Here is a 15,282-nt window from a genome sequence, read left to right on the forward strand (position 1 = left end):
ACATGTACCATACGAGACCATAAATGCTAGTGGGGATGACAAAAATAAATGCATGGGCAAAGTCAAGTGCCGAGTAACGTGGGTTGGGACTCTGGATAGACGACCAGACTGGAGTTATCAGGCCAACATGATTGAAATGAAATTGCAATCCAGTTGGGACACAAAGAGCTGTCCTTCACCTACGTACGCGTAACGCGTCGGTGACAACCATTTTAGGGTTGCCTCTTATGCCATGACTTTGAAAATTGACGTCATCATCGTCATATTTTTCATGATCTACTCAGCTCGACGTTGAAAGCGCTACAGTTGAGGCCTCTTGTAATATTTCTCTCGAAAATAGTACAGCCTCGCTGAAACTCTTTGGACGTCGTCGTAACTCTTAAAGTATGTACTTTAGATTGCATTGGAAAAATAAAGTTTTTAAATCAAAAATTATTTTTTTGCAAAAATTTCGTTTTTAAGTTTTTATTAAAAATGTGTTTTGGCCCTTTTTTTTCTTGTTCTTTTTTTTGGACTCTTAAAAGCTTTCAATTTTTTTACTAAACGAGTACTTTTTTCTTCAAACGAACTTTTTGAATGTTAAACGCACTTTTAAGCCCATCAAACAGACCCTTAATAGTGAAGAGAATATATGTATGAACTGAATATTATATTTCTGTGTAAATTAAACTGTATACAAAGGAGCCTATTTATAGCTGAATAAGGCCAGATAAAATAGGAAATACAATCAAGAATTAATGAACAATATTACAAAATCAAATCAATATATACATATATTGGGAAATATAGATCAATCAACAAAAATGGTGAATATCATAATATATTCTAACATCCCCTCAAACTCAAGGTGGACATACCAACGAATGGCGGTACGCGGAGCGCATGGAGACTCATCGATGTGTGTGTCGTGGGTGGTTCGGTAGATCGGTGGCCTCCAATCCTGAATATGGGATTCGTGTTTTGCAGTGCGTGGAGCGCGTGGAGACTCCTCAGTGCGCATGTCGTGGGTGGTTCGGTAGATCGACAACCTTCGATCCTGAATCTGGGATTCGTGTTTTGCAAGCGGCTAAGGACGACGGCGCGTCGACAGCTAGAAGCGACGGGTCAAGGAAGAGCCAAATCGAAGCGGTGCGTGAGGGTGCATGAGTTGTCATCTCGACACGTGGTGGCCACTGATAGGCAAACCTCTGAACCAGGATTTGGTATTCTTTTTCTTTAACTAGCTGAGGACGGCAGTGCGTGGAGCACATGTTTCACTGATAGAAATAGTTCTGGCGGCACGGGGAGCGCGTGAATGGTTGGAACGGAGAGTGAAGACCGTCACGGTATAGATCGGAACTTGTAGATCTTGTTGGTATAATTTTTATCCCAAAACAAGGTCGAAAAAGCCTCCGAATTTTGACAAAGACTGTACGGTTGTGGTTCCAAAACAAAAAAACAAAAAAATTCTCTAAGCAAGATACTAGAAACCTAGCTCTAATACCATGTTAAAATAACCAGAGAATATATGTATTAACTGAATATTGTATTTCTGTGTAAATTAAACTATATACAAAGGAATCTATTTATAATTGAATAAGGCCAAATAAAATAGGAAATACAATCAAGAATTAATTAACAATATTGCAGGATCAAATCAATATATATATATATATATATATATAGGGAAATATAGATCAATCAGCAAATATATGGTGAATATCAGAATATATTCTAACAGCATAAATCTTTGTGTTTGGGATTGTTTTTGTGTTCTTGTTTTTCCCATCTTACTGGTTCTAAAAACTATGATAGATTTCCTAACAAAATTGCTTGTAGATCGAGAAAAGAATTGCAAGGTTCATTTGCCTTGTGTTATGTGTAGTCTATAGCACCCGCAACTAGGGGTGTAAACGAGCCGAACTTGAACGAGCTTCCCATGTTCAGGCTTGGCTCGTTTAAATTTTACTCGAGCTCGAGCTCAAGGGCGAGCCAAAAAAATTGAGCTCGAGCTAATAATAAGTCGAGTCGAGCTAGCTCGCGAGCTGACTCTTATATTTAATGTTTTTGTTTTTTTAAAAAAAAAATTTAACTTCAAGTATTCTTAAACGGCTTAAAAAGTTAGTTTGCATATGAGTATTTGCTTAACCTCGCTAGTCGAGTATGGAGCCTAAGTCAATACAGCAAGGCATTTGGTTTCAAAGAGAGAGGATATGCACCCTTTTATAAATAAGCAAACTTGGAGATTAATGTTTTCTTAACAATGTGGGATAAGTTAACAGGTTGTATTTAGACTGCATTGGGACAACGCCCCCTACAAAAAACTATTTTTTCAACGTCTCTCTCTCAATCCCCCTCACCAGTCACAGCGCATCTTCCACCTGAATTCTCATTTCTCACTCTCTCACTCTCGCTCATCAAACAGGTAGTGATAGTGTTTAAGTCTGTATGATTCTTCAATAGTTTATGCCTTTTGCAATCTCCTTCAATAGTTTCTGCTTGATTTTTCTTCCTTTCGTTTGGGTCTGCTCTAATTGAATCGAGGTCTTTTTAATCACGAATGATTGCTCTATCTCTCTCTTTGATCACGAATGGTTTATAATTTTTCATTCTTTAACGCTTAAATATAAATGCAATTTTAAGATTTTAATAATTATGAGATTTATAATTAATTATGTATTGCTTAGTTTATATATATATATATATATATATATATATATATATAATTAATTATGTATTGCTTAGTTTATATATATATATATATATATATATATATATATATATATATAGATATACACACACACATGCGAGCTTATACGAGCTTGCTCACGAGCCTAGCCGAGTCGAGCCGAACTTGTTTCGTTTAATATTCGAGCTAGGATTTGTGTTCATGAAGTGCTTCATTTAATATTCGAGTCGAGCACGAGCCGAGCTTATGTGAGCCAAGCCTGAGCTTGCTCGCGAGACGATTTGCTCACTTAACAGCCCTACCCGCAACCCTCCTTCTTGTAGGGCTAGCAATTGTAAGAAATGTTAAGTATGACTTGAATTAAAAGTCATGGTGGGACCCAATATTTTGTCTCCTTCTTCAAGTAGGAGAAGAAATCCCAATTGAAATAAATCACAGTGAAAAAAAAAAATAAAGAATTATGTTCTGTTTGCTTTTAATTATTGATTGTTTGTAATTGTAATTCTTTTTGTGAACCAAATAATTAAATCATGGTGACCAAAAAAAAAAAGGAAAAAATTACTTGAAAGAAGACAATTCACTGGATTTCAGCTTATATAGGACCAAAGATTGTGTTGCCAAAATGAGAAGAAATGAACAAAACCAAATAAAAACGAGAAACCTCAAAGGGAGAGAAACATTCAAGAACTCACTGCTAATGTGTTTAATGAAGTTCTGTCTAGGCTTCAATGGAGATTACGGTTTTTTTCTTGTTTCCTTGTGTAACTCTATGTGAAAGTTATAATGTAACAGTGAGAGATGGAGTTAGTATGAGTAAATGTATGGCATGTAACGGCCGGAGGATCAGATCAAAGAGAAGCAAGCATTAATATTCATAAGCCTGTTACCCAATCAACTTCTTTTGTCGGAGGGAGTGATCAGAATTAAATTAAGGTGGTTGAACTAATAACAATAATAATAATAATAAATTAGTATCAGTTTCCGGCTTCAACGCCCACCACCACATGATCCATTTATGATCATCATCTTTGTGCATCGCCCTGTCATTTTCAGTGATCTTGAGAAACTCTCGAAGGTTGCATTGTGGGCAGCGTGGCCCCCAAATGGTTCTTTTGCTCATCTGCTTCATGCTGGCCTTGCTTTTAGCTCCCTCTTTTCTTTTCTTTTGGATTCATTTCAGGCTACTAAATTATGGGACGATTCAACCGAATATAAGTCTCTCTTGTTTCTTAAATTTTTAAATCTTTTTGAAGGGGGAATTTGACAATTGACACTAACAATCTTAATTACGTAATTTTATCCTCGATTTCATATGTTTTAATGAGGATAATTACATAATTTCATAGGTTTTAATGAGGACAAAATTGAAATAGAGGGCATCAAAATCTCATGTAAGACGCATGTGAGATGATTTCCATCTAATTAGACGGAAATTAGTAATAGAGGATCTGAATTGAAAATTTTTGAAACATTAGAGGTACATTGCTAATTTTTAAACATAGAGATTTGAATTAAAAAACCACTGAAACTTCAAAGGGTAAAGTGAATTTTGCCCTAATAAGAATAATGTTAAAAACTACATTTGTATCCCATGATGTTGACATAGTAGTTCTTACAAATTTTTTGATTTTTTTTTTTTAAATAATAATAATAGTAATAATTATAAGGATTGATTGGAATTGCCACATTAGTATTGTGGGACAATTGTAAAATAAAACTGTAATATATAGCATTATCTAAATCTCTAATAACAAAGATTATCCTTGTATTGTGCAATTTGAATCCATACCTTATTAATAATGCTAGAAATTACATTTTTATTCCACAACTATCATACAATTACGACGTGATGGTCTTAAATTTGATCAATCCTTATTAAAATAAAAAAATAAAAAAAATCAATGATTAATTGAGAGTCTTGAGACAGCCACATCAACATTATATGATAAGAGAAATGTTTGCTTACATTATCTTGCACATCTCTTGTTCATCTATTTTGCAAATCCACCGTTGAATGTGTAGGACTCATGTTGGTCTCACACATTAGGGTGGATTTGCACCTCTTTTATACAAAGATGGATAAAAAATGTGCATGAGAATGACATTAAACACATCTCATATAGTAATTGTAAAATAAAAATGTAATATATAACGTTATTGGCAAGTCTATCCACATTTGGGTTTTGACGGTATGTGGCTGGTCTTCTGTGGGTCATTATGGGCCATTTACTGCAGCCCGATCAATTCGTCACCTAGCTCTACTGGCCTAGCTACCAAATCTTATTGGGCATATCAATTCATTTCCCAAGCAAAGAGTCCCTGAGCAAACCCAATAAGTTTCAAGAGCCCGTAAAGAAGCCCCCATTGCCTTCTCTCCTTTCAAATATCTAAAGTGTAAGACAACCCAAATTTGAGAATTCCTATATGGGTTTGGGGGGTTTGGACTTGCACACAATATATTTAAAAACTAGATTTAAGACATTTTTACAACCTAATTTACAGGGAAAAATGAAAATTCAGTCTTTATGGTTTACTTGATTTACAATTAATTTTTTATGGTATTAAAATGAACTTAAAGGTCCTTAAGGCATGCGAAAAAACTAATTTAATTCCTACAGTCAAATTCTGTTCACTGACTTAACAAATTTTAATAGCGTAAAACATTAGAGCCAATATAATTATGATACTTGTCCTATTTAAGTCAGTGTCATACTAAGAAAATTTGTTAAATTAGTGGACGAAATTTGATTGTAGAGACTAAATTATATTTTTGGCATACCTCAAGGACCTTTGAATTCATTTTGATACCATAAGAAGCTAATTGTAAATCAGGTAAACTACAAGGACTAATTTTACAATTTTCCCTACATTAATGCATTTATTCATAAATGAGACCCTCTCAGTTAAGTATTCGTTTGGTTTAGCAGTTTCAAAAAATAACAATTTCAAAATAAAGTTAAGTAAAATGCAAATTTAAAAATAAATACAGTTTAGCGTCTAATAAGCACAATTGCGGGAGAGAAGAAACATTGTAAATGATCATCGACCCAAAAAAATAACATACATTGGAAAAACAATTAACTACAAATATTTTATGACTTTTTTTTTTTTTTTTTTTTTATGTGATCGCAATCTTTTACCCTATTTTCCATATTCTACTAATAAAATAAAATGAAGAAAAGAATTTGTATGGTGTGGGGAATCCCATGGGAGTGTCATAGATCATCACGCTGATCATCACCAGAGGTCGAATAGAATTGTAAAGCCCATTCTCTGAAAATCTGAAGCAATCCCTTCATATCATTCCCCCCCACTTCAAGGCAGTCCCTCAGTAACCCACCCTCCGCCACCTCTATCTGCACCGTCTCCACCACTTCCCTTAGTGCACCCTATATATATATATATATATATATATATATATATAAACAATTTAACAAACTGTACCAAAAGAATTGGACACAAATCAAGTAAAAGAGAAAGAACCGTACCGGTTGACGAAACACTTTGAGGAGGCTTTGGAAGAGAGAGTTCGAGATTCCGAGGAAATTTTGGTAATTCCGTCCGACCCAGGCGGCCCTCGCGGCGTCCGAGCCCAAGCGTGTAAGCTCGCCCAGAGAACTCAGCAGCTTGTTCGCGTCCGAAACGGCGCCGTACAGATCTGCGTAGTTCATGTCCCTCCACGCGTAGTTCTTGAGGTAGTCCCAGCCCACGGACCGCGCGAACCCCAAGAAGCCCAGGCCGAGACCGCGCTCGAGGTATTGGGCGAAGAGCCTGGCCCGGTGCGAGCCCGAGATGTCGCCGCGGGAGCCGCGGAGGTTGGCCACGCGCGTCATGAGCGAGTGGGCGAGGGAGACCAGGGTTCGGTACGATGAGTAGGAGAGGGAATGGGAGGGCTTCGGTGCGGTGCTCAGGAGGAGGAAGAGGATGATGAGGACGCGAGAGGTTGAGGGTGATGGCGCGGTTTTGGCCATTGATTAAGGGCTGATGCCGCTGATCGGACCGTCGAGAGAGAGGCTGTGCGGAAGGATTTTGTGGGAAGAAGTTCGTGCCAACTATATAACGGAGAGAATATGCAACATATAAATGGTACAAGAAAGGAATAAGTTGATAAAGTTGTGCCTTTTGCCTCGCATGCAAATGAATAGGAATCGTTTGGTTTGTGAAATTTTTAGTCCATTTAAAAAAGATTAGTTATTATGGAGAATAGAAGAGTGTGGAATAGATTAGTTATTTTTATTCTTTTGTTTGGTTGTAACGTTGGAATAGACTAGCTAATCATATTCCTTCATTTGGTACAATGCAATATGTTGGTGAATGAAATCATATTGTGATCAAATTTTCTAAAATACCTTATAATACAAATATAATTTATATTATTAAGGACTTTCATTCTTCTTTTTTAAAAACATAAACAATTTTACTATAATTTCTTTTTCTTTTTTCCTTTTAATTATGTCAAGTATGTGGCCTTTTTTTCGCAATTATGCTACAAAATTATTTATATAAAGAAAAATATAGTTAGAGAAAACAGAATCAAACTCAATCTTAAAATAAAAAAATATATAGTTGGAGAAAACATAATCAAAATCAATCTTGAAATAAAAAAAATATATAGTTGGAGAATGTACAGAGAATCAAAAGAAATTAAAAAACAGAATAAAAAAAAATTGAGAAACGGTATAGAGAAGAGAGATGGCATAGAGAAAAAAAAAAATTTGTTTGCACTTGCAGAAAAACTGTACCAGAAGAATCAGAGAGAAAATAGAAAGAGATAGAAAAAAAGAGAACGAAATATAGAGACGAAGAAAAGAGAAACGAAGTATATATATATAGAGAGAGAGAGAGAGAGAGAGAGAGAAATATAAAAGAATCAAAGAGAGAGAACGAAATTTAATCCCACAAATGAGGTTTTTTGTAGCAATTTACACAATTAATTTAATCCTATAGGAAATGATTAGGTAAGCCACTTATTTTTTAGTGGCTTAGCTAACCCTGTGTGTATAAGATTAGTAGTCCCATGAAAATAGACTATTCCCAGGAATAGAGTGTTACCAAACAAAGGATTAGTTATACCTAGTGTTAGCTAGTCCAATTCAATGGTCTATTTCGCAAACCAAACGAGGCCTAAATTTGGACAATTGGGAGGGAATGTTTGTCACACCAAAGTACTTTAATCTATGGAGAATAAATAAGTAATGGCATTTTGAGTGTGTGTTTGAGGGACCTAAAAGTGTGTTTAATACTTAAAAACGTTCATTTGAAAAAAAAAAAAAAAAAAAAAAAAAAAAGGTACTTGTTTGATAAAAAATTGAAAGCATTTTTAAGGATTCAAAAAATTAAAAAAATGGCTAAAACGTACTTTTGACAAAAGCTTAAAAACATTTTATTTTTTTACTTAAAAACTATATTTTTCAAACGCAATCTAAAAATATAACAAAAGATAATTTGGGGTTTATTCAAACCTCCCATAAGTTATCATTGTTTGCTAATAAGATAAAATTTATTTTTCCTTTTCCTTTTCAACTCACATTCAATTCCATTCATTTTCTGTGTATTTTTATTTTTTTTTCAAGTTTATTATTCAATCCATATGACTCGTATGTGGGTCATGCAAATCCAACCGTCAATTTAAAAAGAGTTGGACAAAAGATTGCCAATTGTTTAAAGAATAATATGTCTCTATTTTAACATTCTCTCTTATACTTAATACGCTAATTTAATTAATTAAAATGTGATGTAAATTGAAGAGACAAAATCCGAACTCAAGTATTACCTCTTACTCCGAAAAGGTGTCAGAAACTTCTGGGATGACATGTAAAAATAAAAAATAAATAAATAAATAACTTTGGGTCGAGGCCGGGTCGGGTCTAAAGCATGGGTGCATATGTCAGTTAAATGGGCTGTGGTTTCCTAAGATGGAGCATGTTGGACATTTGACGTAAAAAAAATGAAAATTCTGAAATAAAACAAAAAAGCCCATCATTTGCCACTCTTCCTACCTATAAATACATACGTATCAAGCCACGCCCAACCCTTTGGCCGGAGGAGCTGGAAATGAGGGAGACGAGGAGTAGATGCAGCCGACCAAACCGGTGATGAATCCAGTCCCACCATCTGGACAGACCATCTGGTTCGATATCCCTTCTGCCAAGTCCAAGCAGGCTGCTTGGGGTAGCTTTTTTAATTAGATCTACGACTTCAGTGCCGTGGAAGACTTCTGGAGGTGAAGTCTCTTCCTTTTATTTATTTATTTATTGTATTATTTTGGGTTTTTTATCTTCTGGGTTGTCTTTATTTTGGTGCTGAGAGACTGAAAGTATTGGTTTTGGGTAGCAAAACGGAAAATTTTGATTTGGAAGAAAAAAAGTTGGGAAATTTATATTGTTTCTGTGCATAGAGACAGGGTGGTTTTGTTACTGTTTCTGTGCTAATGGATGTTTGAAGTAACCAACATATGTGGATCTGTGATTTTACTTGTGCTTGTGGTTTGCTGAGATGTCAGGCGGACTGAGAATTTTCCTGAAATTTGCTTAGGATAGAGGGCGGTTTGTACTGTATACATTGTGTAGTTTTGATAAACCGGTCATGATTTTTGTAGTTTGAATATCATTTGATTATATACTTCTGTTATGTGGTTAATTGTTCAAATGAGGGTAATCTGTATTGTTGGTTTTTTTGTGTTTTTGCATTCTCATACTACATGTGTTTGGTAGATCTTTAAAGATCAACATCAGCTGGTTAAAGATTCTCTGTTGAAAGGAAACTTAGTATATGTTTTGGGTATAGGTGTGTTTGTTTGGTTTGTGGATTTGCTGCTGAAAGACTTTGTTCAAAAAAAAGAAAAGAAAAGCAAAATAAAAGTTTGAACACCATCTTTTGAGGTCAGGTTGTTGATGTTTTCAGTTATGGTCTAATTTGAACGCAGATCAAGAGCGTTGGGTGCTCTCTCTCTCTCTCTCTCACAGCTACAGAACAGCCCCTTGAACCTCTCTTGTCTTCCCTCTTTGCAACCCAAATCAAACAACTTTGCTTACCTTATTAAAACTCTAAAACCCCACATATTTCCCTGGACATTAGCCAACAAATAATTGATCAAAACAAGCCATAATATGTCCTGTTATTTGCTGCTGCCTCAAAAATTCTGCAACCTGCCTCTTTTTGCAAGAATCACTGTATTGGACTTAAAATTATATAGCTTCTGCCCCTAAACCACAATGTTATTTATGTCCATGATATTATCAAAATGAGATTGTTCTCTAAAAGTTTAAACTTTTGCAGCCATTGCTCACTCCATCCGAAATTGCTTGTCCAATTTTATGGATATCCATTAGATTGTCTATATTGAAAAAGTCAATGAGCAAAATTTTATCACTTTCCTAATTTATGACTATATTGAAGTCATAGTCATGAAAGTTCCAATCTTTATGGTAGTTTTGACAAGCTAGTGGATGTAGTTTTAAAATTTATTTATTTATTATCTGGTTCTGAAACATTAATTTATGTTCCAAGTTTGAACTATGAAAGATGGACAAATAGTCTGGGAGGGATATCTTTATCATGGTGTTTGAGAAATATAACACAACCAATTACTCTAAGAGCTTAAATTGTTCAAACAGTGTGTATTGTGTATCTTGATATTAAAATTTTATAGAAAAAGTGCAAAGCCCTCGTACACGAAAAGTGTACACGAGAGCTGAGACCGTAGGAACTAATTTGGGTTAACTTCCCTACATTGATGATCAAAATGAAAAGATAATCATATGCCTTCTAATAAATAAAGCTTCTTTATGATTGAATATTCTTTATAAACTTCAGGCTTAGTGTTCTCCCATTTTTTTATGCTATTAATTTTCAATGGGCTACTTATCACTACAGAACCTAACATACATAGAGATGATATTTCCTTTGAACATTGTTAGTGGAGTGTTGAGTGCTATGACTTGTAATGTGTGTGCTATACAGATCAACTCTTGGTTAGAGGTGGTTTTTTTACATCATATTTACTCACTTTTGTAATGTTATACTAAGAGTTATATAAAAATTAAATATGCGTCTTGGTATAAATTTATATATTGACTTTATATTATAAATATTTTTTACATATGGTATTGAATTTTTAATGATATCACAATCATACCTGTCACAGGGAATTAAGCATGTGCCTTGCCCGTGCCTTCCCAACCAATATTCAAAAGAACTAGCATTCATGTGTCCGCATACAACTGATTTTGGTCAATTTTAAGTGAAGCAAAGATTGTATTTATGCAAGAGAAATGATCTTTTTCCATCTGCTGTACATCTCTGTATAGCAGATTTGCAAAAGAAATGTAAAGCAGATGTACACCAGATCTCGTATATCTTGTTTCTTTATGCTATGTCACCAAATGAACATGTATCATCTCTCTTTATGCTATGTTATGTCATGTATGCAGGAACCTGGCCCAGTAGTTAAGAATATTGATTTCTCTATCGCTCCAAATAGGGAACTTCAAAATTTACAACAATACTACAATTTACAGATAGCAATAGATTTTACATTCATAAACAAAATTTCATTTCTCTTCATACAAAATGCAGCACTAGATTGTATGCTTAATGTACTTCACGAGGCCAATCATAGGAGCAAGAAGACCCAATCATCATATCATATTCTTTTTGAACCCATAGATTGTCTTCTAAATCCACAGTTCTTGTCATCTGCAGGGAGGTGCACAACATAAGATATAGTTCCACCCGATGTAGAAAAGTATACTTGATGTGTTAGAAATGTAAACAAAGTATTAGATAGAAGAAGGTAACCTTTTGGAGCGCATCTCGAAAAGCTTCTCTTTCTGTTTCCCGCAGCCGCTGCCGCTTCAATTTTGCTTCTACCTCATCAACTTCAGCCTTTTTCATTTGGGCTTTAATCTTAATCATCTCTGCAAGTAAACATTCAACCCTGTCAATGAAAAAGAAATGGTAGATGGATGCTAATAACATAATACAAAACAAATAGTAATGCTGATAGATAAATAATAGCTACATTTATTTTTGTTTCTGAGCATAATAGCTTTATACATAAGCTTTAGAAAATGAGTGCAAAAGAGAATTAGTTTGATAGCATCTTCCCACAGCAAAATTGATTTTTTTACCTATGTACAGATTTGTATCCATAAGAATTATGAAGAGAAGAAGAACATGATAATGACAAGTTTTTCAATTATACCTAGATGATGTAGCTTATATATATAAATGTGTGTTGTAGTTGTTTTTTTTATTGGAAATGCTCATAGATAACTATCAAAACACTTGAACTCTACAGTGTTTTTTTTTATTGGATGATTATGTGTCAAAACCAGTTGAAGAGGGGCAGCTTTATTCAGCAGTGGCACATTTCTTCTAGTCTGGTTGATGAGTCAGACTAACATGACTGGTTGTTTGTGAGTGGTCTAGCCAAGTGGTTGATCTGTCTTACCCTCAGGATTGACCCCCAATAGAATTAGAGTTCTGCACCTAATGACTAGCTTCACTGCTGTGAGCTGACGGTTAGGCTAATCCCAAGTGGATTTTCTCAGCTTCACGGACATGGTGATTTCAGAATTACTCTAATGGATGTTTTGAATGTGAGCATGCACATTGGCACCATGCCACATGTCATGTACTCTGCATGATACATTTTAGCCATGCATTTCTTTTTTCTTCAAGTAATAATAAAGTCTCATTGACATAGAGTTTATATATATATATATATAAGCATGGGTGTTCACTGGCGTGTTATTTGTTGCCAGGAATCTAGGCGTGTGACCCAGACAACATGTTCAAACTACATGGGAGTACAGGAGGAAAGCCATCAAGTGCATGTTAATTTATCACCATTCCACAGCCTTTCCTGTATATATCTACTGTTGTTTGTAAACTAGTGCCCCCATGTTTTTTCTTTTATTTTCAGATTTATCGCTCATTATCGATTGAAATAAGTAGGGTAAGGAAGGTAAGACTAGAAAAAAGAAACAAGTAGGGTAAAGATAAAATGTAATGAAGCTACAATAATCCATTTTTCAAACTCTGTCACTGAATTTTAACGTTTAACATTTTTAAATGTTTTTGGTATACCAATAACATTTTTTTGGTATATATATATATATATGAGCATTTCCAATACAAAAACAACAAATGACAACTATGTTTCTATGTTTTGAAATGTGTGTGGGAGAGAAATGTGAGAGATTACTTTTGGAATTTAAAAAGGTAGGCTTTTAAGTTGAATAGCTTGACTTGACTTTAAACTGAGTGAGTAGGTTTTTAAAAAGAAAAAGATAGAAACTAAAATGCTCTCACCAACAAGCTGAGCATTATTGAAAAATAAAAAGGCTAATATGGTAAAATTAGCTTTAGAAACCAGACCAAAATAAAAAATAAAATTAGCATTTTCAATCCTTAAACAAAGGCCTAGACTATTTTTCAAACAAAAAATAGGCATCATTTTGAAAATTCTTAGACCTGCAAGATGAAGAAATATATCACATCCAACCTAAATTAGAGGTGGAAAACAAATTCTCAAAGTTGCTAACACCAAACTACTTATGGTTTCATGTGACTATCTATGCAAGTCCGCATTTTTACTTGTTTCGGAGAGCCTGTAACATCAAGGTAAAATCTTTTCATCTTTCTCATTTTTACCAAATCTGCATAAAGTAACATCCTAAATCACATGTTTAATGTCCTAAGGTCGTGAAATTTAAATCCGGAAGATGCACTACTCAATTTGTAATAATTCTAATTATATAATTTTGTACTCATTTTAAGAGTAAAAAAATTATTAACTTTTATATTCTTAAAATGGTTGGAATGCAATTATGCAAAAAGCTTAAAATTTGAGTTTTTTTTTTTTTTTTTTTTTTTAATTTTTCTTATTTTTTCTAAAAAACTCTTTTTAACTATAAAAGTTTTACTTCCTAACTCAATATTAAACATGCTCTTAATAATGGAAAACCTCATGACCTCACTCTATGTTAGACTTATGTGCAAAAGTTTAGCAAATTGCAAAGCTTTCTTTCTTTTTCCCCGTTTCTTTGGCCAAATGTATATAAAAAATTTAAAAATTTTTTTTAAAAAAAATCAATTATTATTTATAAAAAAAATTTAAAGATAAGCATCATTCTGTTTGCAATTTTTACTCCCTATGTTTGCCAAGTGAAAAGTATTAATTAATCCCATCACATATAATTGTGAGATCCCAAGTCTTTTAGATGGAACTTAATTTCATTTTAGTTTTTTATTTGGTTATGAGGAAATAACATATAAAATTTTATGGTCATAGAAAGTCAACAAGAAAATATAGTATTCATTGAACTACATATAATACATCAAGAGCTTGTCTTGCAAAATCGAAGTGAAGTGCTTGCTCCTTGGGATCCTTACAAACATATATATCATATTGCACTTGACTTTTTGCAAGTAAATGAGGGGTTACAAGGGAGGGAAAAAATATTGAATTGCTTAATTCACCTTTACGTTGTATACTTTTAAATCTTTTCTTTTCCTGCTGCATCTTCAAAGGATTTGCTTTACCCTAATGACAAACAAGAAGATAGCATATATAAGTAACTAAGAAAACATAGCACCAAAGATATCCAAATGTTACGTCATGATAAAAATCTTATCTTACATGGTCAAAAAGTGTATTCTTTTGTGCTTTCAAAATAGTTTCAGCAAACCGTTTCTTCATCATTGCCGCTCGGAGAGCCTTCTTTGGCGACTGTTGTACATCAAAAACTGGACATCCTTGGAGAGCAACATCATCTGTGGCAGCAGGTGTGTGCTGAGAACTAAGGCATGAGTTTTCATTGTCCAAACCACTTGTAGCCCCTGCACATCATCACCAACAGCAAGCCAAAATTAGATCATGGAGAAATACTAGAAAATATGACATTTATGGTAATATTGAAATAGTTACTCACCATCAGAATCTAGATCCGGATTGCTCATTTGGGATAATGACAAGTGTTCTGACAAGCATGCTTGTCTGGACGCAGGTTGGTTGAAAACCCAACCAACTAGATGAGTTCTCCTTTGTTTCAGAGTGGTGGAACACTCTAAACCCAAATTACGATTATTTCTTTGCTTTTTCACTACTTGATATTTCATCAAGTCTGGAGCCTCACGCTTGTGAGGCCTCGGTATAGAATTGTGCGACAGCCCACATGATCGCATACCATGAGTGGCTTCTAGTTGTTCCGATGAGAGTTTGACCAAGACCTTCTTTAGTCCTAAGGCTTCACTTGTACCCATAATGAGAAACTACAAGAATTAAACAAGGGCAGTTTTCAGGTGTTGGGAAAGGCAACAACCCCAGCAAAATATTTTTCAGCAGATAAGCAACACAATAAATTATTTGTGGAATGAATATGCAATTGATAAATAATTGCAGCAAAAAAAATAATAAAGAAAGAGATAAATAATGAAATGTGATAGCATAATTAATAGAAGCAGAAAGTATGAGATAATAGTGTTCAACCTATGATACCATCATCAATGAGTACCTCCTAATGATTGTAGGCAATGGCTTCACTAATCCAAATGATTTAGGGAACAAGATATACACACATAATATACAGAACATAGCAATGGCTTCA

At 34.3% G+C, this 15,282-nt stretch overlaps 2 protein-coding genes and 2 long non-coding RNA genes across 4 annotated transcripts; 1 reads left to right on the top strand and 3 right to left on the bottom strand.

The window, feature by feature from the left end:
- Positions 1–5,788: 5,788 nt before the first annotated feature.
- Positions 5,789–6,856, bottom strand: LOC132172374 (uncharacterized). Its single transcript, XM_059583858.2, has 2 exons — positions 6,157–6,856; positions 5,789–6,057 (listed from the first exon to the last, which is right to left on the bottom strand). The coding sequence occupies exons 1-2, from the start codon at positions 6,637–6,639 to the stop codon at positions 5,884–5,886; spliced, it is 657 nt and encodes a 218-aa protein (XP_059439841.2). The 5' UTR covers positions 6,640–6,856; the 3' UTR covers positions 5,789–5,883.
- Positions 6,857–8,712: 1,856 nt separating this feature from the next.
- On the bottom strand, positions 8,713–12,508 carry LOC148588073 (uncharacterized). Its single transcript, XR_015912752.1, has 2 exons — positions 12,433–12,508; positions 8,713–8,885 (listed from the first exon to the last, which is right to left on the bottom strand). It is a non-coding gene; the product is annotated as an uncharacterized LOC148588073 (long non-coding RNA).
- LOC132171836 (uncharacterized) lies at positions 8,800–12,595 on the top strand. Its single transcript, XR_015912751.1, has 2 exons — positions 8,800–8,891; positions 12,436–12,595. It is a non-coding gene; the product is annotated as an uncharacterized LOC132171836 (long non-coding RNA).
- A 1,396-nt stretch (positions 12,596–13,991) lies between these two features.
- Positions 13,992–14,668, bottom strand: LOC132169372 (uncharacterized). The gene is made up of 3 exons (XM_059580412.2): positions 14,608–14,668; positions 14,316–14,515; positions 13,992–14,219 (listed from the first exon to the last, which is right to left on the bottom strand). Exons 1-3 carry the CDS (start codon positions 14,633–14,635, stop codon positions 13,992–13,994), a joined length of 456 nt encoding a protein of 151 aa, XP_059436395.2. The 5' UTR covers positions 14,636–14,668.
- Positions 14,669–15,282: the final 614 nt, after the last annotated feature.

This window comes from Corylus avellana, chromosome 1, assembly GCF_965113065.1.
Source record: "Corylus avellana chromosome 1, dhCorAvel1.hap1.2, whole genome shotgun sequence".
Lineage (NCBI taxonomy): Eukaryota > Viridiplantae > Streptophyta > Magnoliopsida > Fagales > Betulaceae > Corylus > Corylus avellana.

Coding starts and splice junctions, on each gene's coding strand:
- LOC132169372 (XM_059580412.2), bottom strand. CDS start 14,635: ATGAGCAATCCGGATCTAGATTCTGATG. Junction 14,516..14,607: donor TCCGGATCTAGATTCTGATG/GTGAGTAACTAT, acceptor GATGATGTGCAG/GGGCTACAAGTGGTTTGGAC. Junction 14,220..14,315: donor AGAATACACTTTTTGACCAT/GTAAGATAAGAT, acceptor GTTTGTCATTAG/GGTAAAGCAAATCCTTTGAA.
- LOC132172374 (XM_059583858.2), bottom strand. CDS start 6,639: ATGGCCAAAACCGCGCCATCACCCTCAACCTCTCGCGTCCTCATCATC. Junction 6,058..6,156: donor TCAAAGTGTTTCGTCAACCG/GTACGGTTCTTT, acceptor ATATATATATAG/GGTGCACTAAGGGAAGTGGT.